At 37.2% G+C, this 25,329-nt stretch overlaps 3 protein-coding genes across 12 annotated transcripts; 2 read left to right on the top strand and 1 right to left on the bottom strand.

The window, feature by feature from the left end:
* Positions 1 to 5,964: 5,964 nt before the first annotated feature.
* Positions 5,965 to 8,133, bottom strand: LOC125475687 (urease accessory protein F). Of its 8 annotated transcripts, none has more exons than XM_048580740.1 (3): positions 7,980 to 8,133; positions 7,805 to 7,875; positions 5,965 to 7,318 (listed from the first exon to the last, which is right to left on the bottom strand). In XM_048580740.1, the coding sequence occupies exon 3, from the start codon at positions 7,293 to 7,295 to the stop codon at positions 6,459 to 6,461; it is 837 nt and encodes a 278-aa protein (XP_048436697.1). In that variant the 5' UTR covers positions 7,296 to 7,318; positions 7,805 to 7,875; positions 7,980 to 8,133; the 3' UTR covers positions 5,965 to 6,458. The 8 variants fall into 8 exon arrangements, with proteins under 8 accessions (XP_048436697.1, XP_048436692.1, XP_048436698.1 ...); XM_048580735.1 differs by having other exon boundaries at positions 5,965 to 7,315; XM_048580741.1 differs by having other exon boundaries at positions 7,809 to 7,875.
* A 4,231-nt stretch (positions 8,134 to 12,364) lies between these two features.
* On the top strand, positions 12,365 to 17,341 carry LOC125475686 (SUN domain-containing protein 4-like). 3 transcript variants are annotated; one of them, XM_048580731.1, is made up of 5 exons: positions 12,365 to 12,537; positions 13,346 to 13,529; positions 14,765 to 16,086; positions 16,220 to 16,305; positions 17,072 to 17,341. In XM_048580731.1, the coding sequence occupies exons 2-5, from the start codon at positions 13,376 to 13,378 to the stop codon at positions 17,319 to 17,321; spliced, it is 1,812 nt and encodes a 603-aa protein (XP_048436688.1). In that variant the 5' UTR covers positions 12,365 to 12,537; positions 13,346 to 13,375; the 3' UTR covers positions 17,322 to 17,341. The 3 variants fall into 3 exon arrangements, with proteins under 3 accessions (XP_048436688.1, XP_048436689.1, XP_048436687.1); XM_048580732.1 differs by having other exon boundaries at positions 12,365 to 12,551; XM_048580730.1 differs by lacking the exon at positions 12,365 to 12,537 and adding an exon at positions 12,603 to 12,976.
* A 133-nt stretch (positions 17,342 to 17,474) lies between these two features.
* Positions 17,475 to 22,413, top strand: LOC103939874 (probable glycosyltransferase At5g03795). Its single transcript, XM_048580733.1, has 4 exons — positions 17,475 to 19,487; positions 19,700 to 19,944; positions 20,820 to 21,168; positions 21,605 to 22,413. The coding sequence occupies exons 1-4, from the start codon at positions 19,170 to 19,172 to the stop codon at positions 22,277 to 22,279; spliced, it is 1,587 nt and encodes a 528-aa protein (XP_048436690.1). The 5' UTR covers positions 17,475 to 19,169; the 3' UTR covers positions 22,280 to 22,413.
* Positions 22,414 to 25,329: the final 2,916 nt, after the last annotated feature.

The following is a 25,329-nucleotide window of genomic DNA, read 5'->3' as shown; positions in this document are numbered from 1 at the left end:
CCGAGTCTACACCTCGTTTCCAAACCATTGGATGGTGACAATTATTCCACATGGAGTCGTGCGATGACAATCAGCCTCAGCGCCAAGAACAAGCTCGGGTTTGTGGATGGTTCGATAGAAGCCCCGCCAAAAACCGACGCCAAATATTTCCTTTGGAAACGGTGCAATGATACGGTCCTCTCATGGGTCGTTAGTTCTGTTGGTAATGATTTGATGAGCAGCGTCCTATACACGGATTCACCCTCTGAGATATGGGAGGATTTGAAGGAACGTTTCTCGCAAGGAAATGTTTCTCGCATTTTTCAAATTAAAAGAGAGATCATTGAACATCGACAGCGTCAACAATCCATATCGGCATACTATACCAAACTCAAGGGACTTTGGGATGAACTAGCGTCCTACAATACCATTCCAGCCTGCACATGTGGAACGATGAAAGCGATCAATGAAAGAGAACAACAGGAACAGGTTATTCAATTTCTCATGGGATTGAATGACTCTTATTCGGCTGTTCGTGGGCAAATCCTCTTAATGCAGCCACTACCAAACATTCGTAAGGTATATTCTTTGACTTTACAAGAAGAAAAACAAAGAGAGGTGGCAGAAGGTGGTGAAAGTAACAATACACATGCCATGCACGTATCCAAGACCACCTGGAATAAACAGCCTCGCAAGCCGAACAATGGTGGCAAGGCAAACACTGGTAAGGACTTTCATTGTACTTACTGCGATGGAACTACTCATACAGTTGATTACTGTTTTTACCTTCACGGATTCCCTCCTGGTCACAAATTTCACGGGAAGGACGTAAAGCCTCCCAACAAAGCCAGGCGCGCAGCAGCCAATTATGCCCACAACGAAGAGGCCAAGTCAAGCACTACCAAAGAACCTGTTGGTTTGAAATTCACAATGGATGAGATCAACCAAATCAAGGCTATTCTTCGTGGTGATGGTAAAAGTCAGATTTTTGCAAATGCAGCAGGTACACCTAATACACGTTGCTATTCTTTTTCCACAAACAGTCCAGAATCTTGGATCATTGACAGTGGGGCTACAGATCACATCTCTTCTTCTTTTAATTTACACGACAAAAGGAGACCACATTCTTCCTCTGTCAATCTGCCAAATGGGTCACAAGCACCAATTTCTTGTCTTGGTTCAATCAAACTCACTCCAAATTTAAACCTAAAAGATGTCCCTTGTGTTCCTGGTTTTCGAGTTAACCTGATGTCAGTTAGCAAAATTACTCGGGGATTAAATTGTTTGATCATTTTCTTCCCTACTTTTTGTCTCTTACAGGATTTGGCAACGAAGAAGATGATTGGATTGGGGAAGGAGCGTGATGGCCTGTATTATCTAGTCCCAGTCACAAAAGAATTCGTTTTTCGACAGAATAAGCCTGGGGTCATTGCTGCTTCTACATCCGCATCATCCAATGTCTGGCACCAACGCCTTGGACACCTTTCCACTGGTCCAGCCCGTGTCTTATCTAGTTCCATTCCTGATATTTCTTTTGATTTTGATTCTCATTGTGATGTCTGTCCAGTAGCCAAACAAACAAGGTTACCTTTTCCCTTAAGTTCTACTTCTAGTCTACAACCCTTCGAATTAATACATTGTGATATTTGGGGTCCGCATCGTTTGCCATCTTCATCAGGTGCTAAATACTTCTTAACCATAGTTGATGATTACTCCCGATTTACTTGGCTTTTTCTCATAAATTTAAAATCTGAAACACAAGAGAAAATCAAACTGTTTTTTTCTTATGTCAACACTCAATTTCAGCGTCAAGTTAAACAAGTACGCACTGATAATGGCACAGAATTCATATCCATGCGTTCATTTTTTGACAACTCAGGCACTGTTTTTCAACATACTTGCCCACACACACCTCAACAAAATGGGGTGGTGGAGCGTAAACATCGACACCTCCTTAATGTAGGTCGCGCACTTCGTTTTCAAGCAAATCTTCCCCTCAAATTTTGGGGAGAAAGTCTTCTCACTGCCACTTATCTTATCAATCGCACACCAAGCATTGTTTTATCAAAGAAAACACCTTATGAAATGCTCCACACACGCCCCCCCACTTATATGCACTTACGGGTCTTTGGGTGTCTTTGTTATGCTACACACACCTCTCCTAAACACAAGTTTGATGCTAGGGCTCACAAGTGTCTCTTTGTTGGTTACCCTTCTGGACAAAAGGGATATCGTCTCTACAATCTTCACACTCATCAATTTTTTACTAGTCGTGATGTGGTTTTTCATGAACACATCTTCCCTTTTGCCCATCATCCTCCCGACACCCAACCTGATGAATTTGTGCCTGTCATTCCTCTTCCCCTCACCGATGCCATATCAGATTCTACCACCTTTCCACAAGAACCCTCATCTCCTATCGTCTCTAGTCCGCACACTTCTCCTCCTTCACCTTCCACAACTGTCTTGCCTACCTCACCACCTGTGTCGCCCCCATCTTCTCTTACTTCTCCCCGTCCTGTCAACCCTATCCCACCACCTGCCCTTGGTCGTGGCCTCCGCCCCAAGCAACCTTCTGTCTTATTAAGGGATTATGACTGTTCACAGGTCACCATGGCGCCTTCCACGTCCACTTCTTCTTCGCGGTCAGGTACTCGCTATCCCCTCTCTCATTATCTCTCACCTTCGCATTTATCACCAACTCATCAAGTGTTTATCAATAATATCACTCGTAGCATCGAACCTACTTCTTTTTCTCAGGCCAACCTTGATCCTAATTGGCAAGCTGCCATGCAGTCTGAACTTGCTGCACTTGAACTGAACCATACTTGGACACTCACTTCCCTGCCTCCTGGAAAACGTGCTATCGGCAGCAAGTGGGTTTACAAGATCAAACATCGCTCTGATGGCTCCATCGAGCGCTATAAAGCGCGTTTGGTTGCTAAAGGTTACACACAAATTGAAGGCCTGGACTATTCTGAAACATTTGCACCCGTGGCCAAACTTACCACTGTTCGTTGTTTATTGGCCGTGGCTGCTCAACGCCAATGGCCTCTCCATCAGCTCGATGTCCAGAATGCTTTTCTCCATGGTGATTTGGACGAAGAAGTTTTCATGTCTCCACCTCCTGGACTTCGTCGACAGGGGGAGAACTTGGTTTGTCGACTCCATAAATCCCTCTATGGCTTGAAGCAGGCTTCCCGTCAATGGTTTTCAAAGTTTTCTCAAGCTATTCAACTCGTGGGATTCAAACAATCAACTGCAGACTATTCATTGTTCACCTGCACTACTGTGCATTCCATTACAGTGGTTCTTATCTATGTTGATGACATGATCATTACAGGGAACAACCATGAGGCCATTCAACGCTTAAAACAATTTCTTCATCATCAGTTTCGTATTAAGGAGCTCGGACCTCTCAAATATTTTCTTGGGATTGAAGTGGCTCGTTCACAGCAAGGCATTTCTATCTCACAAAGGAAATATGTTTTGGACATACTAGACGATGTTGGACTATTAGGGGCATGTCCAGTGGATTTTCCCATGGAACAAGACTTGAAGTTAAGGCCAACGGATGGTGAATTATTAAAGGATCCAACCAGATATAGAAGGATCGTGGGACGACTCATTTACCTCACCATAACGAGGCCAGATATCACATTTTCTGTCCAAAATCTTAGCCAGTTCATGAACCAACCACGCAAGCCTCATCTTGAAGCTGCTATGCGAGTCTTGAAATATCTCAAAGGGACTCCAGGACAAGGTCTATTTTTTCCATCTACAGATGCTTTACAATTGAGTGGTTACTGTGATGCTTCATGGGCATCATGTCTAACGACTAGAAGGTCTGTGACAGGTTATTGTGTGTTTTTGGGGAAATCACTTATCTCCTGGAAGACTAAAAAGCAACATACGGTTTCACGATCGTCTGCGGAGGCAGAATATAGATCAATGGCTGCAATCACTTGTGAACTTACGTGGCTTCGTTATCTGTTACAAGATCTGCAGGTCTCCCATGCAGCTCCAGCTCATGTTTACTGTGACAATAAGGCAGCGCTACACATTGCAGCTAATCCGGTTTTCCACGAGCGAACTAAACATATCGAATTAGATTGCCACTTGGTCCGAGAAAAGTTACATTCAGGAATGATTGCAACAAGGTTTACACCTTCAAAACATCAGTTGGCCGACATATTTACAAAAGCACTAGGAAAGGCATCGTTCCATTCTCTTCTCAGCAAGTTGGGCATTCAAAACATTCATGCTCCAACTTGAGGGGGAGTGTTGAAATCCTTGTATTAATTATTCATTCCCTCCATGTGCTGATGCTCCACATGCACACTGCCATCATTCCATCTGTAGTCATCGTTTCCTTAAAGAGAGGACATTAACTTCTGGAAAGGAAGATTGCATGTGGCTGCTGAGCTGTTGCTCCTGGACAGCAGAGAGAAGATTTAATATTGCTGCATATGTGCTGTTGCTGCATGTGGCATCGGTGTAAAGCTTTTCTCCTCATATAGTATAGGTGTAAAGTTTTGATATTATTATGTATAAGTATTGTAATGAATGATAGTTCAAATCAGTTGAAAAGCAACTCTTTCTACATACATACACTTCGCCATTTTACATCGCCCGACCTCATCTCCCTAGTCTCCCGAGGAACATTAAACAGAGCCGTCGTCTTTCAGACCACTAAAACGGAGCATTGCGGTTTTGTTTTATTTTATTCTTAATTTAATTTCTTTTGGTTTGTTTGGATGTGAAGCTGAATTAATTTTGTGAAGGGTATGTTTCGCGAATTGGATAGGATTTTGGGATTGCGGGGTGATGAATGGTAGGACCTTTTCGTAGTGCGCCCTGACTTGAAAGATTATTCCATTGCATTTTTGAGGTCTTTGAAAGATTATTCCATTGCATTTTTGAGGTCTTTGACAGAGCCACAATCCGTCTCAAGTTACTTTATAGAGCCATATTCTGTTGAGTTGGTCAGAAAAATCGTTAACTTGGTTAATTTTACCATATGTGTAGGTTCCTTTCGTTCTTGTTGAAAGTGGTGGCGGAAAGCCGAGTTCGGGTTCTGTTGTTGTGAATGTGGATGGATCAACCCATCCCTTCCCTTACCTCTCACTGCAGTTTATCAACATTTGTATCCTGTCATTGCTTCCCCCTACTCATCCCTACTGGCACTTTTTGGCAATCAATACCCAGTGAGTACTATTTCATCTCTTAACTTGTCATTTTTATTCGAAATGTGGGATAATAATGACGCATTTTGTTTGCGGTTTTGAAGGGTGGTGTGCTCGACCAAGACAAGATTCTTCCCTTGAGAAAGGAAATTACTGCTGTTGGTCTCTGCAGTCTCAAAAATGGAGTGCCGGAAATCGAGTCTTGCAAGGATCTTCCCTATTTTCTGTAAGTTGGGTTTGTTCTCGAGTCAGCTTGCTTGAATCTTTCCTATTACAGCTGCATATTCTTAACTGATGTTGGTATCTTTTTCAGGTTCGAGATGTCCAAAGATGAGATGGTTGCAGATCTTACACCACAAACAAACACACTATTCTGAACTGGGGTTTTGCTTGGTACAATTTCATTTGGAGTCCTCGGCTGTATGCTTTTTCCAGGTACAATATGAATTTGACTTCAAATGTTAAAGTGTTGTACTCCATTCTGATTGTGATTCCCGACCGCGATAGGAGATGTGCTTCAATAAATTGATTTGCAATTACTGTTTCAGGAACTCGAATAAGTGCAAAGTGTGGAGGCTACAGAGGCAGTTACAGCAATCAATCCATGGCGCTGACAGCAATGCCGAAACTCAAATTCAACAAGAGGAGGATTCTGGAAAGTTGACGAGGAGACGGGATCAGCATTTATTCCTTGAGGGCACCTCGTTTGTTGCCGGCCATGTAGCATATCAATCGGCACAAAATCCTCATTTCAGTGGGAATATGAGTCTTAGGCTCTTAGCCATCAGTAATTTGGTAGTGTTAGGAAAACGTATGCATAGAAACATAATAAGTTCCATGATTCAGTGATTGTACACATATTGGAAATCAAAAGGAGAACAAACGAAGATTACTCCTCTTCCCTCACTCACTCTACACACACACAAAAGACAGGCAAACCGAATATTCTTGATCTCTCTATCAGAGAGAAAGCAGAAGAATCTTATGAGTTTTTTCTATGCAATTGAAGAGTTGATCGTGGCGAGTCATGGAGACAAGCTGCGGCACCATCAAGGTGAACAAGTTACAACTTGTATAACGGTGGTTAAGAAGTCAATGGTGGAGGGGAGTGCAAGTTGTTTGAAAGTGATCCAATAAGTGCTTTCATTCCAATTCCAATATAATGGGCCTAATCTGCACAAGTTAGCAAGTTTATGCTGACTGAAATTTGATGTCAACGATTTTTGGCAGTACTCTTGCATCTTGATTTAAAAAGTTCAAGCAGACCACCAGTTGATGCACTTATTTAGGCCTTCAAGAACAGAACAATCTAGAAAACAAGTAGCCATGACATCCCTGCACGATATCAAGCAAAGCAACAGTTTGGCATGCTTCCCCAACAGGACGGTCCTTCCATTGATTCAGTATAGCTTCGGCAACTGGACCAATCTGATGCTGCAGTACCGCCGCACCAAGGGGTCCTACCAAATTGAGCCTCGTCGCCGCAGAAATAACATCTCTCATTGTAATGAACATGTAAGCCCTTTGAGAAGTAGTGCTATCCAACCCAAGCAGTCCGCATATAACCCCAAACAGAGGAGCATGGTGAAAAGAAACAACACCAGTACTCAAACAAGCTTCCCTCATAGATTTAAGAGACGGTATTTCCGAATACACAGATGCAGCCACCCTCATCAGTGCCGACCCTTGTGCAATTGATGCCTTTCTACTCACTTCATTAGTCAGCATTGCATCCAAGATTTTGTCGAGTCTACGCCTGGTCTCTGAATCAGGTGATACTGTTGCAGAATACACAAAAGGAAGCAGTAAGCTTCCAGTATTCTCCAACAGATGTATTATGAAAGTTTGGAGATCTTCAGGACCGGAGACTATGCGAGCTTGGATTGCAGCCTCAAGACCAAAAGAATGAGCAAAACCGCCAGTTGGGAGAATTGAATCGAGCAGTTGCCATTGGCTCCACTGTAAGGAGGAGTCCGATGAAGCACGTTTTTTGGTTTCTCTGTCTACGTCCATAGGATCTGTTGGGAGGTCAGAATCAAGCAGTGACCATTGATTCTGCTGTAAAAGAGAGCCTGATGAAGCACGTTTCTTGCTTTCTTTGTTTCCGTCTATCTGATTCTGATCCTCCATTTCGAAAAGATGAAACCACTCTGCTTAGGGTTAGAAGAAAACACCAAATAATTAAATCAAAACAATAGCACTGTTTATTTTCTTCTTCTATTTATCAATTGACATCACTTGGTACAATAAGGTTTATGCGTGTGGGGATGCTCATGATGAATGACAAATCTACGACGACTAAATTGAAAAACTTAAAACACACATAATCATAAATGTCTTATGCTTTTTCATCATCTGCTCAAACACATAAGAAATGAATTTCAGTAGCATTACGGCCTCGTTATTACTTTTTCATGGTTCAGAATCTACTCTAATTTACTGAGGGAGGGAGCATCGAACTCGGAACCTCGAGTTCATGCTCACAAACAAATGATCTACAATCCCTTCAGGGCCTTTAGTGTTCAGAATCTACTCTGTACTAGATGGTAACTGTTGCAATACATACAAGATTATCTGACAAAGGCAATGCTCTTAAACTTGAGGTAAATTAATAATTTAAATAAAATTGAAATACATACGTACACACACGTTGCCTCCCGATTCAGGAATCCCTCAATTTATCATCACTCTATCCCAATTCGGCAGCGGTCTGGAATTCAGGAGATAAAATTAGGAGCTTGCCCCCTATTCAAACCATATGGAAAAAACATAAGAAGAATAAGAAGAAGAAGAAGAAAAAGGAGGAGTTTTGACCTCTTTCTGAGAAGCCATTTTGGTTCCTCTATCTGATCAAAGTCTTAGGGGGGCGACTTCGGTATTGAGAATTGAGATAGAGTTGGAAACAAAATCGACCAACCGGCCGAACTGACCCCAACCTAAATAATTAAAAAATTAGAGCTTGCCCCCTATTTTGGAAGGACTTTCAACTTTCTCTAGAGCAAAACATGATCAAATTGATGAATGTTGGAGTAATTCTAGTTGGAGGACGTTCGTGAGTTACTTGGCTTGATCATGTCAAAATTTGGAATTTTTCTACCAATGTGATTTTCTGACAATAGAATAAAGGTGCAGTGCGTGATGCTAGAAAAGTGACGTTTTGGGCTTGAATTGTTTTTTTGGAGCCCAAAATGACATCTGATGGGTTCATGGCCTTCTAGAGATATGTTTAAAACGTTCCAATCTTTGAAATGAGCTATTATGGGCCGGGTTTGGATGATATTTTAGGTTAAATGTGGCTGGACAATTACCTGGCAGATTCTTCTAGTTTAATTAGGAATTTATTTTCTAAGATATTTTATTATTATTTGGTTTCCTAGTTGGAACAAAAGACTAATTTTTAGGGATTGTGCGATGGTTTGGATGGGATTTAAGGTTTTGGCTGGCCCTAGTTTTTCTACCTTCTCTTTTATGCGACTTTGAAGATAGATAAATTGGCTAGGGTTCTTGAAGATTTTCAGAGTTTTACTTTAAGGTGTTTTCATTCTTGTTTTTTCATAATAATATTTTATATTATTTTAATTATGAATATGCGTAGCTAATCCATTTTGCTAGGGTGAAATATTGAGCCTTAGCATGAATATGTAATTTTTATTTAATTGTTTATGATTGATTGCATGCATGCTTTGAATTATTGATCACCGTTTTAAATTATCTAATTGTCTTAATGCTTGATCATCATTAGGATCTTTATAAAAGTAAATTGATGCAATTTTGGTCAGAAAATTCCTTGAAATTGACGCTGGCTTCTTGTGGTTAATAATTGTAATTTTACTTAAGATGAACACCACGTCTTAAGGATTGCATGATTTTTCAAAGGATTTTCATAAAACAGAACGAGTCTCTCATGTTCATATTTGATCCGAATGTCCTGACGGATTGCATGTTAGATATACGTTATATGTTGGAGGTTCCAAGTATAATATATATTAGGAAAACCTAACCTTCAAATTGGCATGTGTAGATCATAAGTAATTGGTAAAAATATATAGGATTGCTAGGTGATGGTGGAACCCTAGTGCTTTTATAAATTGGTATTTAAAACTCTTTTCTTTCATGGTATTAGTTTTGGGAAAATTTAATATTTGTTTTCAATTAAAATTCGTTTTTAATATTACCCAAATTCAAAAACTCATTTCTCAATTTTCAGTTTTAAGTAGTTAATTAGGAATTGTTTTTAAGTAAATTATTAAAATAGTCATTGTGGAAAATGACCTTGCATGAGCATCTATACTACAATATCCTTGTACTCATGCAAGTATTTTATGTAATTTTAACCCTATTTGTGTAGACAGTAAAAATCCTATTAGTACATCATTAACATATTCATAAATACACACAATCTATGCTTCAAAAATACCCTGCAAACATAAAGTGGATAAATATGAGGACCTTCCATTATGTTTCACTGTGAAAGTCCTCGTATTTAGCTCGGAACCTTGGGTTTCATCAAATATGTCGTAGTATTTCATTAACTCGACAGTCATCGAGTTGATTAACATACCATTCACTTTGCAAATAGTTAGTTAGTCGAGTTGTTTATACCCAAGTTTGCTACAAGTAGCAATTCAGATCTCCATGAGGTGAGAAATAAGGTTATAATTGGTCTCATTCCAGACATCGCCAACGAGCAGAGCATTTTTATTGTTTTAAGCAAATATAAAATGTATTAAGTATGTAAAGTTTATTCAACAATTTGTAAGATGTTAATATAATAAGTTTAAAAAAACTTTCTATGTTTCAAAAATATTTTTAAATGAATCATACAATCGCGGATATAATTTATACGCCACTCACTCTCATCGACCCCGACTATGAAGACTGTCACGAGCAAAGATAATGCAAAATAACGTGGACATCCATTGAAACGTGGCAAGCAATACGAAGGAAGCTCAAATTTAAAATGAGTCGAAACATTTTCAGTGCAATAAAGCTGAGATCACTAATTTACAAGTAGGTAGTCATGACAAATGAACTCCTCGTGACATGTCGGCACTTGTTTTATTTTATTTTCCAATCAAACGTCGGCACTTGCAACCAAAAAAAAAAAAAAACCAACTAACACGGCAGTAGTTTAGTTTCGTTGAGACTTGAGACTTAGGAGTGAAGGCAGGAGGGCCAGCTCATGTTGTCAATGCAGCATACGTGTAAGAAAAGTACTGGCTCTGCCACGTGCCACGTACTAACTAGATTTTGGCGTTGGCAATGACCTGTGCGGTTACAGCTCACCAATTAATTTGACATTTGGAACCATGTAATTGGAAAGTAATCTGCAATTCATAAAGCACGAATCCAATCATTTTAACTAGCATGGAAGCTTTTCAATTAGTTTATTATCTTTAAGGAAGGTTGGTTTTTCTATTTCTATATTTATAAAATACCAAAAAAACGTCTAATTCATATCTTTTGAGAAAATGATTCACTAACATTTTTCTTTTGTATACATTTTCTTTTAATTACATCCGTCATTTTCAAGTAATTTATTTATTTGATGATCATTTTTTGTTACAGAAAAAACGAATTCCAATTGTTGAATTTTGAGCTTATCGTTATAGATGCAAAAACAAAATCTAGCTTAACAAAAAATAAAAAAAAAAGAAGGAAAATGTAGAAATGGTAACTTTATAATTAAAATCCTTTGGGGCTATTAGTGGAGTTACTAAACATATAATTAATATCTCTTTGTCAGTTTTATATATTATATCCCCACTAATACAAATACAAATACAAATAGTATCCTCCTGCCCAATGTGGCATTGAAAGTCTGCAATTTTTTTCATACGGTGCAGAAACAGAATTGGTAGTAGTACGGGTGAAGGCTCCATTTAATTACAAAAAGCGGTAACTCAACAATTCCTTCTCATTCTTTTTTATTCATTTTTCTGTTCTTTTCTCTATGTTTTGCTTTTGGTTCACCGTCGTAAATTTGTAAGAGAAAATAACATGTTTCTTTTTTGTTATTTTATTTTTATGATGACTTACAATAAAAATAGGGATTGAAACCTCTAGATTTCGAGAAATTTTTAATTGCGAAATGAATACAGATGATACAACACGTATTTTTATGTAAATGATGAAAAATTTTACTTTTTAAGTTATTAACTTTTAAACACACATATCTCCATATTTATATAATAATACATGATGTATCACCTCATGTAATGATCATACTGAAAAATCTCTCGTAGATTTCCTCATCTCAAGTCCTCAAAATTCCCACAAATCCCAAATAGTTGCTGTTTGGACACAGGGACGCAACTTCCCTCTACTTCTCTTCTCCAAGTTCAGAAAACCAACCCAAAATCTCAACATCCCATCCGAACTTACTTTTAAGCTTAATATATATATATATATATATGCATTTTTAGAAACCAACGATATTACCTACATTAAGAGAGAAGATGGACTTAACCTTATAATGAGTTAGTAATAATGCGATTCAAATTCACCTTTGACAAGAATCGAATCTAAGATCTCTAACTTATAAATGAAGAAAATATTAGTAGTACTAAGTAACTATGTGCCTCATTTTATCCAAAAAAAAAAAAAATTGTTATATGCCTCATTACTCCCTGCAAAACAAATCACAATTTACCAAAAAAAAATAAAGGGTTATATTAATGAGTTATATATGAATATGTGTTAAACTGTAATTTAAAAATAAGTAGTTGAGAAGTTTTTTTAATGTGAGTCATACTGTCATATGATATTATCAATTTATTATGTTATAAAACATAATATTGTAACTTATTATTAATATGATGCACTCATATTATAACGTTTAGATTTGTAATTGTGTGATGATTTCAACGTATCATTCAAAAAATTGGTAGAAAAACAAACTAAAAAATTAGAGGGGGAGAAGGACAGTTCGATTTCAAACAACATAGAAAATCCAAGAGACAGCTGTTTAGAGAGAGAAAGACGAGAGAGAGAGAGGGTAAAACTTAAAAATTGTTTTACGAAGAAGCAACTATTCGGCCAAATCAAATCGAAAGCAAAACAGTTACGAGAGGAAGAGACAGACAACGCGCACAGTGATATGAGGACGATGAAGTATATAAAAAGGGTGACGACGTTTAACGTTCCTCAACGCAAAGGCAAAAGCGCTGACGACAATCTCCTGAAACTACGCCGTATCAACGCTCTGTTTGCGCTCTTCTGCTTCTTGCACGATGACTTGGAACTTCAATTCCTGACTTGCTTTCGCTAATCTCCAAAATTCCCCCACTTTCCCTCATTTTGTGTTTTGTTTTCTTGTTAATTTTGTTGATCATCTCGATACGATTGCCGACTGCTTCCACCAACCCAGAAGGTCTGCATCTGCATGTGATTCTCTAGTTCTTTCTTGCTTTTTATTTGTATATTTATAATATTTTCTTGAATAAATTTGAATTTGGATCCGATCTTTGGTTACCTACCCAATTGAAGCTGGAATTATTGGACTAAGATCTGCATACATGTATCTAAATGTGTGTGTATGCATTTTGGATTTTTCTTTTTCAAGGAATTACTTGGTCGCATAAATAATTGGATTTTTATTAATTATAAAAAGAAAGAATTTTTTTTTTTGAAATTTGATGGGCAGAACCAGGCTGGCATCCATGGAAAAGCGTTTGCTTTGGCCTGCCCTTTAATTTAGCTAAATGGGTTTTGTCAGTTTTACTCATTTCTCCAGCAGCTTTTGTAAAACAGAGCCTTGGTGGCACACTGTTTCCTTTAGGATTAAAAGGGAGTTTTGCTTGGCTGCTAAGGTGAATTTTTCTCTTTTGGAGATTACCCTTTTCCATTCTCTCAACTGGGTGTGACTTGTATCATTTTTTTCTCTCTGTTTTTATTGGAATTTTACCATTTAAGATTTTATCTTAACTGTGAAGGCATTTATCTTCGTTTTCAATCTAAACACCATTTGCATTCTAAGTATTTTCAATTCGCTAGAAAATGTAGAAACATGTAGCTGAATCTGCAAGTTATTGTTTTGTGATTGCTTCATTGACTTAAAATCCATTTAAAGCATCGTAACCTATTCTTTGTTTCCTCTTGTGGTGAAATGTATGTTCTTTCATTTCCTTGTTACTTTGGAGAGTAGAAGATTAATCAAATTTTGTTTTTCTTTTATGCAGGGTGTACTCTTATCTCTGGCTTTTTATGCGATGCAGAGATCACGTAGAGCTCTTCTGAACAGAAGAGCTTTAGGGATCAGTGGAAGGAGCCGCTTGTATAAGGTGTCTCTGTCTTTAGTTTTCGTCCTCTGGGGGCTTGTCTTCCTTTTCAGCTTATGGTTCAGTCGTGGACATGGATACAAAGGTAACCTCTTTACTGAATATTATAAGGTTCCTCTGTAGGCTCCCCTTAGAACCTGTTACGGAGTGTTTGAAATGATTTCTCGAGTGCTAATGTGTTGGATCAACATTTTTTGTTGGGTTGCAATACCTCTTCTGATGCTCGGAATAATTCAGAATCTATGGCCTCACTTAATCTTGTTTACCTGAAAATTAGCTCGTTGTTACAGAACATATCAATCTTTCTTTTCTATTTTCCTTTGTTTGGGTCAACGATTCAGCATAGTAATTTATATGTTGTGGTGTTGTGTGCTACATTCTGCTTCTGTTGTTCAATTGGTTAGCTATGATCTTGGTTGTGATTGACTGAGAATACTGTTTCAGTTTCTGGTGTTTCTTTGCTTAAAATTTTAAGGCACGTCTTGAAAAAAGCCGTTGAAAAAACTGATTTTTGTTGAATATAGTGTGCAAATACAGTGTTGCTTAGGAACTCTTTAATAGACTCCGTCAACTTAGTAGAGGTTCTATGGGTTCAAAATTATGTGCAGAAGTGGTATGTTGTTAATTGCCAAATGATAGATCTCCGTAATAGTTTTGCATTTGGGAAAGAGTGAGGAAGAATGGGTTTAAAAATAAAATGTCTTTATGTTGCACAAGGTTGGAACTTTCAATTTTTCCAAATATCAGTTGCAAGTCTCTTTTTGTTCTGATCAAATAGGTAATACACATGGTTATTTTAATCAAAGGTATTGTCACCAAGCTCGTTTGCTCTTCCATAAAGACAAAGAAGTCTTGGGTTTGAAACCCCATTTCCCCTTAACATCAGTATTTTTGCGCTAAAGGAAATGTTGTGGAAGGTTTCTGCAGATTGCAATTGCATGAATATTCCTGAGATTAAGATGGCTTGCAGTGTTAGCAAGCTTTGAAATATTCTTAGCGACATTTTAGCTGAAAATCTCTCTGATAAAATCATAAATGGACTATCTTTTACCTCCCTTTGTGAACAAGTGAGTTCATTGAAGAATTATTGCCTGCAGTTTTTTTTTAATTTAAGACACAGCTGAATGCCATGTTGATTTTATAGAGACAAAACCAGAACATTATTTTGTGTCATTGGCAGTGCTATAGATTAAAATAAGAGAGTGATTCTTATGGCCTTGTATTGATCTTACTTCTTTTTGTTTTTATTTGTACTTTTGATATTATATATGGTCATGCATGCTTATGAGTTTTTTTTTCCCTATTTTTCTGTTTATGTAGATGGATCCACTGTATCCCCAGTTGGTATATCAACTTGGGACGAAGCTAAGCTGGATCATGATGAACACTATGGTATACAAAAAGAAACTGATTTGGGCTACTCTTCTGGAGGTGAGTGCACAAATGGGGTTGAAACTGGTGGTTTAAATGGTGAGTTCTTTGCAATTGAAGGAAGTAAACAGCATGCCTCCGCTGAAGGAAGTAGACAGCAAGATTTAGCTGAAGGAAGTATCTTTCATGACTCAGCTGTGGATGAGCAACCTGAGGTGGTGACCGCTGGTTCAGGTGTAAAACTTGAAAATGATGCTCCAAAGAATGGTCGGTTGCCTCGTGCTGTGCCTCTTGGTCTTGATGAATTCAAGAGCAAAACATTTAGTTCCAAAAGTAAATCTGGAAATGGTCAGGCTGGAGGCATAAAACATAGAGTGGAGCCTGGTGGTGCAGAGTACAATTATGCATCAGCTGCAAAGGGAGCCAAGGTCTTGGCTTTCAACAAGGAAGCTAAGGGTGCCTCTAATATCTTAGGCAAAGACAAAGACAAGTACCTTCGCAATCCATGTTCTGCAGAAGAAAAGTTTGTCGATATAGAGCTTTCTGAAGAAACCTTGGTAGATACAATTGAAATAGCTAATCTTGAGCACTATTCGTCTAATTTAAAAGATTTTGTGGTGCTCGGCAGTTTGACTTATCCAACAAATGAATGGGTCTTTCTCGGGAATGTTACTGCTGCAAATAATAAACTTGTACAAAGGTTTGTACTTCAGCAACCCAAGTGGGTGAGATATATAAAGTTGAAACTTTTGAGCCATTATGGTTCAGAATTCTACTGCACGCTTAGTATTATTGAACTTTATGGAGTCGATGCTGTTGAGCGAATGCTTGAGGATTTGATTTCTGTTGAAAGCAGTTCGTTTGTTTCTGAGGGAGCAACAGTTGACCAGAAACCTGTACCCTCCCACCCGGACTCCCTTGAGGTTGATGAATTTTATCATGATACTGTTAAAGAATCGGAACCCCAATATGCAGCTGGAGGGTCTAATGTGAATAATGATATGATGAATAGTGAAGTGCCTAATCCTGTCAAAGAAGTTCGTCATCAACAAGTTAATAGGATGCCTGGGGACACTGTTCTTAAAATTTTAATGCAGAAAGTTCGTTCATTAGATTTCAGTTTATCAGTTCTGGAGCGATACCTGGAGGAATCAACTTCAAAATATGGCAGTATTTTCGGAGAATTTGACAAAGATTTGGGAGAGAAAGATACAGATTTACAGAAGATCAGAGAAGACATAAGGAATCTCGTTCAAAGCCAGGAAGACATTGTATGTGAAATTCTACGTCATAGAATTTTGACTATTATTAGATTTGTTATGCTTCTTGTTAATAATAGTATTATCTGTTTTTTTTTGGTAGTATTATGCATTTTACTTTTCTAATGGTTTGTTTTCCTTGCAGGCTAACGATGTTCACAATCTCAGATCTTGGCAGTCCCTAGTTACCATGCAATTGAATAATCTAGTCAGGGACAATGCTATCCTCAGGTCAGATTTTTTTTCTTGAATATTTCTTTTGTGAATCCATGCGGTGTTGAGTTGACAGAGTAACGGTTTTATTTAAAACATTAAAAGCCAAAAGTACAAAAATGAACAAGAAGTCCACCAGTACTATCAAGAAAGTACAGAATCAGCCTTATGCTGAAAGACGTACAACAAGAACATAGCTGATCTTCAATCTGGTAGAAGAATAGAAAAGGAATACTCTTTAAGCTCAAAAGCACCAGATGCCCACAAGGAAGCCCAAAAACAAACCTTATCCTATAAACAGTCTACTTCATCACCAGACACATCCTCAGAAATCCTCTTGTTTCTCCCTGCCCATAAAACCCACAAGACTGCCAATATAGCACCTCCTTAAAGTTACACAAAAATAAAAGGAAAGAAAATTCCGAAAACTGTGTTTTGAATCAGTATATGTTTTTAGGCATTGAACACTAATTTTTTTGGTTTGAATTTAAATAAATTTCAGTGTGAATTAGTCAAGTGTGAAAATTATTTTAGTGAATTATTTTTTAAGCAAGTTAATTCATATACAAGGGGTAGGCAACCTTGTGCTTGTTTTTCAATTGTGTTTTTCACCAAATCTATGCAAGTGGAAGCAAATGTAAGAAACAGATGTTATTGCAGATGAGGTGTACCTTAAGAAATAAGGATTCCTAGTTTGATTTCATCTACTTGTTTTTGCTAGCGAACTATGTGTGTAGGTGGTTGTATAATTTGAACCTAATAAAAGTTGTTATTGACCTTGCAGATCTGAGGTTGAAAGGGTGAGGGAGAAGCAGATATCTGTAGATAATAAGGGTATCTTAATATTTCTTATATGCATAATATTTTCATTGTTAGCTCTTGTGAGGCTTTTCACAGAAATGGCGGTTAGTGTTTATATGGCATTGAGTGTTGATAGAACAACAGAAAAGCCGAGGAAATTTTGTTCGATGAGTTCTTCCTGGCTTTTTTTACTTGTGAGCTGTATCCTTGTCCTGTTTATATTATCATTATAATCTTGGAGCTTTTTGGCTTTCTTGTGGTAATTGCTTTTACTTTTTGGTTGACGCATCCAACATTCCATTTCATTCTGTTGGTGGGAGTGGTCTATGAGTTATGATTTGTAGGTGAACGTCGATTATCAACAATAACCCCTCATACAGCTTTGCATTTATGTTTCTTATGGATCACAGTTTGTATGTAACTCGTTGCGATTTATATTTTGAATTCGTGGGAAAGATAAGAAGGTGAAGAATTGCAAGCATGAGTTATAGGATTCCCCTCAGTCAAATACTTTAATTGCAAAATGAATAGGGTTGTTTACATGATCAATTACATAGACACACAAAACTCTGTAAGAGGTGGAGTCCTATTATTGTATGAGGTAGGGACTCGTATTAGGGGGTATCAATTTTGTTTGTGTGTCCAAACATGGGTTTAAGCCCTATCCTATCATGCTGTCATAAATCCAAAGCTCTCTTCTTATTGCCGTGTGCTCACTTTAATTTTGTCTCTTGATTCCTCTTTGATTTATTCTATCTTCTGTTGTGCGGAAATCACTTCCCTCAAAATAAAGGGAGGGAGGAGCATTTTTCTTGTCATGCACCTTTTGGTTTGTACTTTTTTTTTTTGTCAGATGGTTTGTACTAACAAGTAAGAAAAGAAGCGATTCTTGACTTTGGACAAGATGATGGCATGGGGGTCCTCCCATCTCTCTAATCTCCTATATGGATGCAGATGGGAAGTACCTTCCTGCACACGGCAAACCCTTTCCCCAATCTGTTGTCCAGATGATAAGGAAATGAGCTCCATTTCCTTTTATTCAAAACTAACGATAAGTAGAATTCGGTCTTGTAGCTCTAGTGATTAAGAGTATTTATCTTCACATATAATGCTAGAGTAACGAATCTCCTCCGTAAAATAGAAATATTTTTATATCAATTAGAAAGTGTCGTTCTTCATGATTGATGAAAGAAACATGGAAGGCTTTGGATTATATAGCAATGCACGAAGAATGTTGGATATCTATGATTGTTGGCATGGCATCACCAACTTATTATTGACAATGTAATGATTATATTCTTTAGAAACTAATTACCAATCCTTTTCTATTGTATGAATCAAATTGATTATACATATACGTAATTAATAAAATTTCAAAGATAGGCGACTGGAGGTCATTCTATCAGAGAGTTAGTCTTCTCTAATCGCTCTGATCGGGAAGGAAGTAGCTAATTTTGTAGTTGATGGCTAATTCTCGGGTCCTAGTTTCTTTTTGATAGTCTTATGCTAGTTTGGAGGGTAAGCCTTATGTGTAACTCAACTCGCCTAATCTATTATTATCCTTCTACATGTACGTAAATCTCAAAATTCAAACTCATCCAATGGTAATAAATACAGTGGTGAGGATTATCACTATTTGAAGGTGGTGATCGAAAATGCACCTCACATTTTCAAGTTGGCGAAGGTGGCGAACACTGCACTTGGTCACGCAGCATTCAAGTGGGGGGATTCTAACACCTCATATTATGCTGGTGTGTGTCGAGTGTTTTCCTGGGTCGTGTCCTTACACACACGTATATATACATCTATATAAGCTTTTCCATATGTACAACCCTTTACCAAAGAATGACTTTTATGAGCAGCAAGGAATAACCATCAGTTTAAGTTATGAATCAATCTGCAAAATATGCGCATTATTCATAACATTACTAGCTGCCTAGTGAGCGTGATAAATTGTGACTAGTACTTGTGGAAGAATATATATATATATAATATATATATATTTAGAGAGAGAGAGAGAGAGAGAGAGAGAGAGAGAGAGAGAGAGAGAGTAGAGAAAGAGAGTGATCTAGAATCTAGAGATGAAACCTCCTCTCAGCAACAAGAGGCCAAATTCTTTGTTGTCGTCGTCTTCCTATTCAGTTTTGCTTCTAGCTTTTGTGGTGCCATTTTTTGTGATATCAGTGCTGGTTTGCAGTTTGGGCGTCACGAGTTCGCTTTCGTGGTCATGGAGATTCGGCAACGTATTGGAGACTGAAGACTATTCTTCTTCTTCATCAGCTTTCTCTGCAACTGCAACACCACCAAGGCCTCCTCAAGTTCTTGAAGCCGCTAAACAAGGTCATAACATCACTTCTTCCTCAAAACCAAATGAAACAGTTGTCCCTCGTCAAAATATCGTAAGATTTCTTGGTACTTTGTCTTTCTTTTTATTACAAGTGACACTACTACTCTAAGCTAGACTAAGAGGAGTGAGAGGGTCTGAACTCTAAACCCGAGATGCAATGGGTTGAAGAGAAAGCTCTATCCACCACCACTGGCAATTAATTTCTTTCTTCAAGCTCACACGAATTTCCTGTTTATCTAACGGCACTAATTGAATGTACCGCAGGGAGAAAAACAAGGGATGGTGTGGATTAATGGTACAGAATCTGATGAAATTAATGGGACATCGGCTATAATAACTGGTACATCAATAAAGAGATATAGCAGGTTGGAGAAACTTGAAGCAAATTTGGCCGGAGTCCGGGCTTCCATAAGAGAAGCTGCTCGAGTCCGAAATCTAACTTCTAGCCATGAAGATCCAGACTATGTTCCTCGTGGACCAATTTACAGGAATGCAAATGCTTTTCACAGGTACGTATAATCTTAATAATTATTCCATATATAATCTCTACCTCTCTTTGTAATGGTACTAATAAATAATTAGGTAAAACTTCCACAAATACTATGTGGACTATTAGGGTTGTGCGTAAATATATACCATCTAAACTAAAAACTTGTCAATATGACAAATGATACTCTTAACACATATTTGTACATCTCTCTAATAGAGATGAGACAAACATGTGTTAGTGGCCCTATTTCTATTAGAGAAGTACTACAAATTTGTGGTAAGTGTAATATTTCTATTAGAGAAGTACTACAAATTTGTGGTAAGTGTAATATTATGTTCTCAATCTATGAGTTAAACTTGTGTTTTAGAGTGAATGTTCCACCTCCATTATTTTTAGTTAAAAAATTTAGTTCAAACGTTTTCATGTGCAACACATTTGAGTCTTTTTCAAGGCTATTTTGCCAATTAAAAGACCCATAGATGGCTTAAGATAAAAATGTAGTTGATTAAAGTTCGTGGGTGGGACAATATATTATGCGTCCTTGAAAGACAAGCTGTGTTTAATGAAATTTTTATCACAAGTTGTCTGGGGCTAATGAATTGGTGCGTGAAAAAAGTGCTCACGCGCACAACACATAGCCGTTTTGATGTAATTTTTTACGGATATTGACAGAGATGGTACATTTACACTAAACGTGGAGTTTGTATGGTAAATTGGCAAGACTTCAAATTTTGGGGACATTTGCGCACACCTTTAATAGTCCATGGAGTGTTTGTGCAAATTTCTTTAATGTTCATGAGGAAGTGTATTAGAAAAGTGATCCGCAAGATGATCGCTGATGAAATATGGTACAAATAGTTTTATTGTCATCTAACTATATCTGTATCACTGCAGGAGTTACTTGAAGATGGAAAAGCATTTCAAGATATATGTATACGAAGAAGGAGAGCCACCGATATTTCACAACGGTCCATGCAAAAGCATATATTCGACAGAAGGGAGATTTATTCATGAAATGGAAATGGAGAATATTTACAGAACAAGAGATCCAGATCAGGCCCTCGTTTATTTTCTTCCCTTCAGCGTGGTGATGCTGGTGCAGTACCTGTACGTGGCCGACTCCCACGACACTCAGCCCATCGGGCGAGCTGTCGTCGACTATGTCAATGTCATTTCGGATAAGCATCCCTTTTGGAATCGAAGTCTTGGTGCTGATCACTTTATGCTTTCTTGTCATGATTGGGTAACAGCAAATCTTATATGTTCCTCCCAACCCTTTCCCTCTTCTTCTTTTTTTTCTTTTTCTTTCCCTTTTTGATTGTCTCTACATTTTTGTAAAATATAGTCCAATATATATTAGTGATCACTTGATTAATTTAGTGATAATTATTTGCACTTTTGGTGACAACTTAAACTTTTGTGTATAGTAGTTGTACAACATGATATATATTTATTTTAGGTTAAACGAAATTTTGGAACATTAATTATCCCTTTTTTTTCATGTCTAACCCTTTTTTTTATGCCAACATGTGTCTAACTCTTTATCTACGGATGAGATTGCACATTAGGGTTGATGTTCGCTTGATATATGTTGTTGGTCTCGTTCCCTAGCTTACAATGTAAAATAATGGTACCAAACTAGTTAGTTATGAATTGATTTTGTCTATGTACACATACAGGGGCCGAGCACATCTGCATATGTTCCTCATTTATACCAAAACTCCATAAGAGTGCTATGCAACGCAAACACATCCGAAGGATTCAACCCTTCAAAAGATGTCTCATTTCCAGAAATCCATCTCCGAACGGGGGAAACCAAAGGACTTCTCGGTGGTCTCTCCCCATCCCGAAGGTCGATTCTTTCCTTCTTCGCAGGCCGGCTTCATGGCCACATAAGGTACCTGCTTCTAAACGAATGGAAAGAAAAAGATCAAGACGTGCAAGTTTACGACCAACTCCCCAACGGTGTATCCTATGAATCAATGTTGAAGAAGAGCAGGTTCTGCTTGTGCCCTAGCGGTTACGAAGTGGCAAGTCCGAGAGTGGTGGAAGCCATATACGCAGAGTGTGTTCCGGTGTTGATTTCGGACAGCTATGTTCCACCGTTCAGCGATGTTCTGGAGTGGAAGTCGTTTTCTGTGCAAGTGCAAGTGAAGGACATACCAAACATCAAAAGGATACTGATGGGAATATCACAAAGTCAGTACTTGAGAATGCAGAGGAGAGTGAAGCAGGTGCAGAGGCATTTTGTGGTGAATGGACCTTCCAAGAGATTCGATGTTTTCCATATGATTGTTCACTCCATTTGGCTCAGGAGGTTGAATATCCGCATTGAGGATGAACGAGTTGAGTAGAATCTTTTTACTTCAGTCCTATATATTACATGCATGGTAGTATGGTACATGGCATGGGACCGTAACAATTTTTCGCTTTTACAACTGGGCAAAGTAGAATAAAAATAATAAATATATATGAGGGAATTACCAGAGGATCATGATGTATAAGGAGTAGATTCTCTCCCCTCCTATTTCCATCTCATTCCTTTCCTTCCTTTCACATATTACTTTTTGTCTTATTGTCACTATAAAAAAATCAATATAAAATGTTAACGTGACTAAACCGTAACCGTTCAAATAGGAGGGGAGGGAAGGGGAGAGAGATTAGGAGGGGAGAGAATTCTCCTCCAATTCATAAAGTTATATCTCTAAGACCGTCTCCAACCCATGAGATAAAACTTAAAATATAAGCTTTAGAACCCCTCCAAACCATCTCCAACTATTGGGATAAAATAAGCCCTGAGGATAAAATATATCTTTAGGCTGAATTCTCCTCAGGATATAAGCTTGCCTTAAATTATTCTAAACCCACCAAATTGATTTATTTCAAACCTTTTTTTTTTTTTACTATAATTTAATGGCTATGATCAAATGAGATCAAATCTAGTAGTAAAAAAAAAGATTTGGAGGCTCAAAATTAATTCTAACGTCTAAACTTTGTAAATACTTATGTATTTGTTTGATTTTTAATTACTTATCGGAATTGAAATATTTTTATATTATAATATTCATAAAAATAAATTAGGATAATCTACGTAAATTTTATTTCCAAAAAATTACCGGAAAAAAAAATTAGGCTAAAAATATTATTTAACAATCTTGAGCTAAAATTTTAAACCATAAAGGGTTGGAGAGAAAAAAAAAAATTATGGGTTATGGCTTAAATTTTTAAGCTTTATCCCCAAAAGTTGGAGATGATCTAAGACAATTAGTTTCTTACTTTATTCTTGCAAACATCAGATTTTTAATTATCACTTTGCTTACTAACGTATAAATAGAATAGTGTCGGGTTATAATTTGTCATCTCCAATGGTGCAGAGACTATTTTGTTCCTCTCAACATTTAATTACTTTTTAGCATATTGAGGCATATTATGGTACAAAACTCACACATCAACTATTATGTTGTTTATATAGTAAAATCATTATACGGTAATATTTTATAAAATAATAACTTCCTTAAATTCATAAAAAAGTTCATGTCCCAACTTGGTACCGTTTTGTATAAGAATAAACTTTACACTTCACATTGTAATAAATAAATTTTTTTAATCCTATCTTAAGGAAACACATATTCACATAGTAATAGTTGGCAATGGGTATAACAATATGGAATATGACAAATAAAAGTTTAAGATGGACTAAAATATTTCTTTAAAGTTGTTTGGGACAATACTTTAGTTTTTAGAATTTATGTGTTTTTGAGCTTGCATGTATATAATATTTCGTCAACATTGACACCTTCTTGTTGAAGCCAAAATGTTTGTTACTTCTCTAACATGTTTATAGCTTCTTATCATGAAACTTCTGGTATTTGCATACGGTCATTTCAAGAATCTTTTTCAGAAAATAGAACACTCATTAAGGATATATAAGTCAACAAATAATTTTTTTTAACTACATCTCTATTAAGTAATACCTCCTTAAAATTAAAAAATTGGTTTGGTCCCAACTTACTTTCTTGAGGTTTTACTGTATTAATTAAACTATTATTACACTTATCTAAATTATTTTATGGAACAATTTTAATAAGATGTATATCAGCAAATATTTCGGATATGACACGTGTAAGGTTGTAAACCAATTAGCGAGATTTGTGTTAAGGTGGAACCAATTAGCCATATTTTTAATACCTATTTTTACGTTTTTTAAAATAAAATTGAACAAAAGATCTAACAGCTAGTTGACGTCAACCTATCTTTTTACTTGGACTGTTGGATGTACGCAGGTGCTTTATCTTGTGTTCTAGCAAGTGCGATGTATTTTGGCTTTGAGAATGTTACCCTGTACACATTTCTCTAAACTAGCTAAAGATACGAGATCATATACCAGTGCAAACATACCTGCAAGAATAGACGTACCTAACAGACATCGAGTTAACATCCCGAAGGGGTGTGCTACCCCTGAAGGATGGTTGGTCTTCCTTATTGGATGGCCTGGTACACCAACGGATAGCCAATCAACCTATCAATGGCCTAAAGCGCAACATATCACTTGATTTGTGTGATCACTTCCTTTGAAGAGAAAGAATAAGGCACAAAATGAATCCATATTCGATCGTTGTATCAATTATTTTCATCTCATGAAATTAATTTGGATTACTCTCGAGAATTGAAATTCTTGGTCCAGTATACTAGTTTAGGGACAGTATATGAAATTGGAGTGAGATTAGCATCGATGATGTTTCAATTATATGGTTACTACCAATATAAATGAAAAACGACGATATCGAACTGCATTCCGTTGATTAGTGACGACGTAGAACTAATTGACCTATTAAAATTACAATACAGGTTGAAATTAGATTCCTTATCAAAGAGTGTTTGGACCCAACTGAAATTACAATTCAGGTTGAATTAGGTTCCTTATCAAAGGTTGTTTGGACATGTCGTTCCTACGTTGCCCAATCTAATCATGTTATATTATAAGTGGGAAAGGAAGTATAATGAGATGAATGAAATAGTGCAATATAATGCACGTCTTATGGTGCAAGGTTTCTCTTAAACGCCTTGTGATTGATTATAGCACATGAATTGGTTATAGGATTTCTCCATGGGAATATTGATATGAAGATTTACATGTAAGTTCTCAAAAAGTTACATGAACTGATTCAACTTGTTTAGACCACGGAACACCTTTCAACTCATTTGAGGCGTTCACTTTACAGTTTGAAACAATTCGGGCAGATGTGATATACCCGTCTAAGTGATTATGATATGAATAATCAATAAACTATGGTGGCGTGTTAAATTAAAATGTCATTCTCCAAATTGCTAAAGTTACAACTTATGTCAATGACATGAATCTCTCATAGACTGTAGAAGAGTTTGAGAAAACTACCTCGAACCT

Source organism: the organism of the source record quoted next, unplaced genomic scaffold (genome assembly GCF_019419815.1).
Source record: "Pyrus x bretschneideri cultivar Hongxiangsu unplaced genomic scaffold, Pyrus_bretschneideri_v1 Contig16, whole genome shotgun sequence".
Lineage (NCBI taxonomy): Eukaryota > Viridiplantae > Streptophyta > Magnoliopsida > Rosales > Rosaceae > Pyrus > Pyrus x bretschneideri.
Note: the sequence above shows the minus strand (reverse complement) of the source record. Positions and strands in the feature narration are given on the sequence as shown.

Excerpts from the sequence above, each read along its gene's own strand:
- LOC125475687 (XM_048580740.1), bottom strand. The coding sequence starts at position 7,295 with ATGGAGGATCAGAATCAGATAGACGGAAACAAAGAAAGCAAGAAACGT.
- LOC103939874 (XM_048580733.1), top strand. The coding sequence starts at position 19,170 with ATGAAACCTCCTCTCAGCAACAAGAGGCCAAATTCTTTGTTGTCGTCG. Across the intron at positions 19,945-20,819 it reads AATGCAAATGCTTTTCACAG|GAGTTACTTGAAGATGGAAA; the intron begins GTACGTATAATC and ends GTATCACTGCAG. Across the intron at positions 21,169-21,604 it reads TGCTTTCTTGTCATGATTGG|GGGCCGAGCACATCTGCATA; the intron begins GTAACAGCAAAT and ends GTACACATACAG.
- LOC125475686 (XM_048580730.1), top strand. The coding sequence starts at position 12,869 with ATGGGTTTTGTCAGTTTTACTCATTTCTCCAGCAGCTTTTGTAAAACA. Across the intron at positions 12,977-13,345 it reads AGTTTTGCTTGGCTGCTAAG|GGTGTACTCTTATCTCTGGC; the intron begins GTGAATTTTTCT and ends TCTTTTATGCAG. Across the intron at positions 13,530-14,764 it reads TCGTGGACATGGATACAAAG|ATGGATCCACTGTATCCCCA; the intron begins GTAACCTCTTTA and ends CTGTTTATGTAG.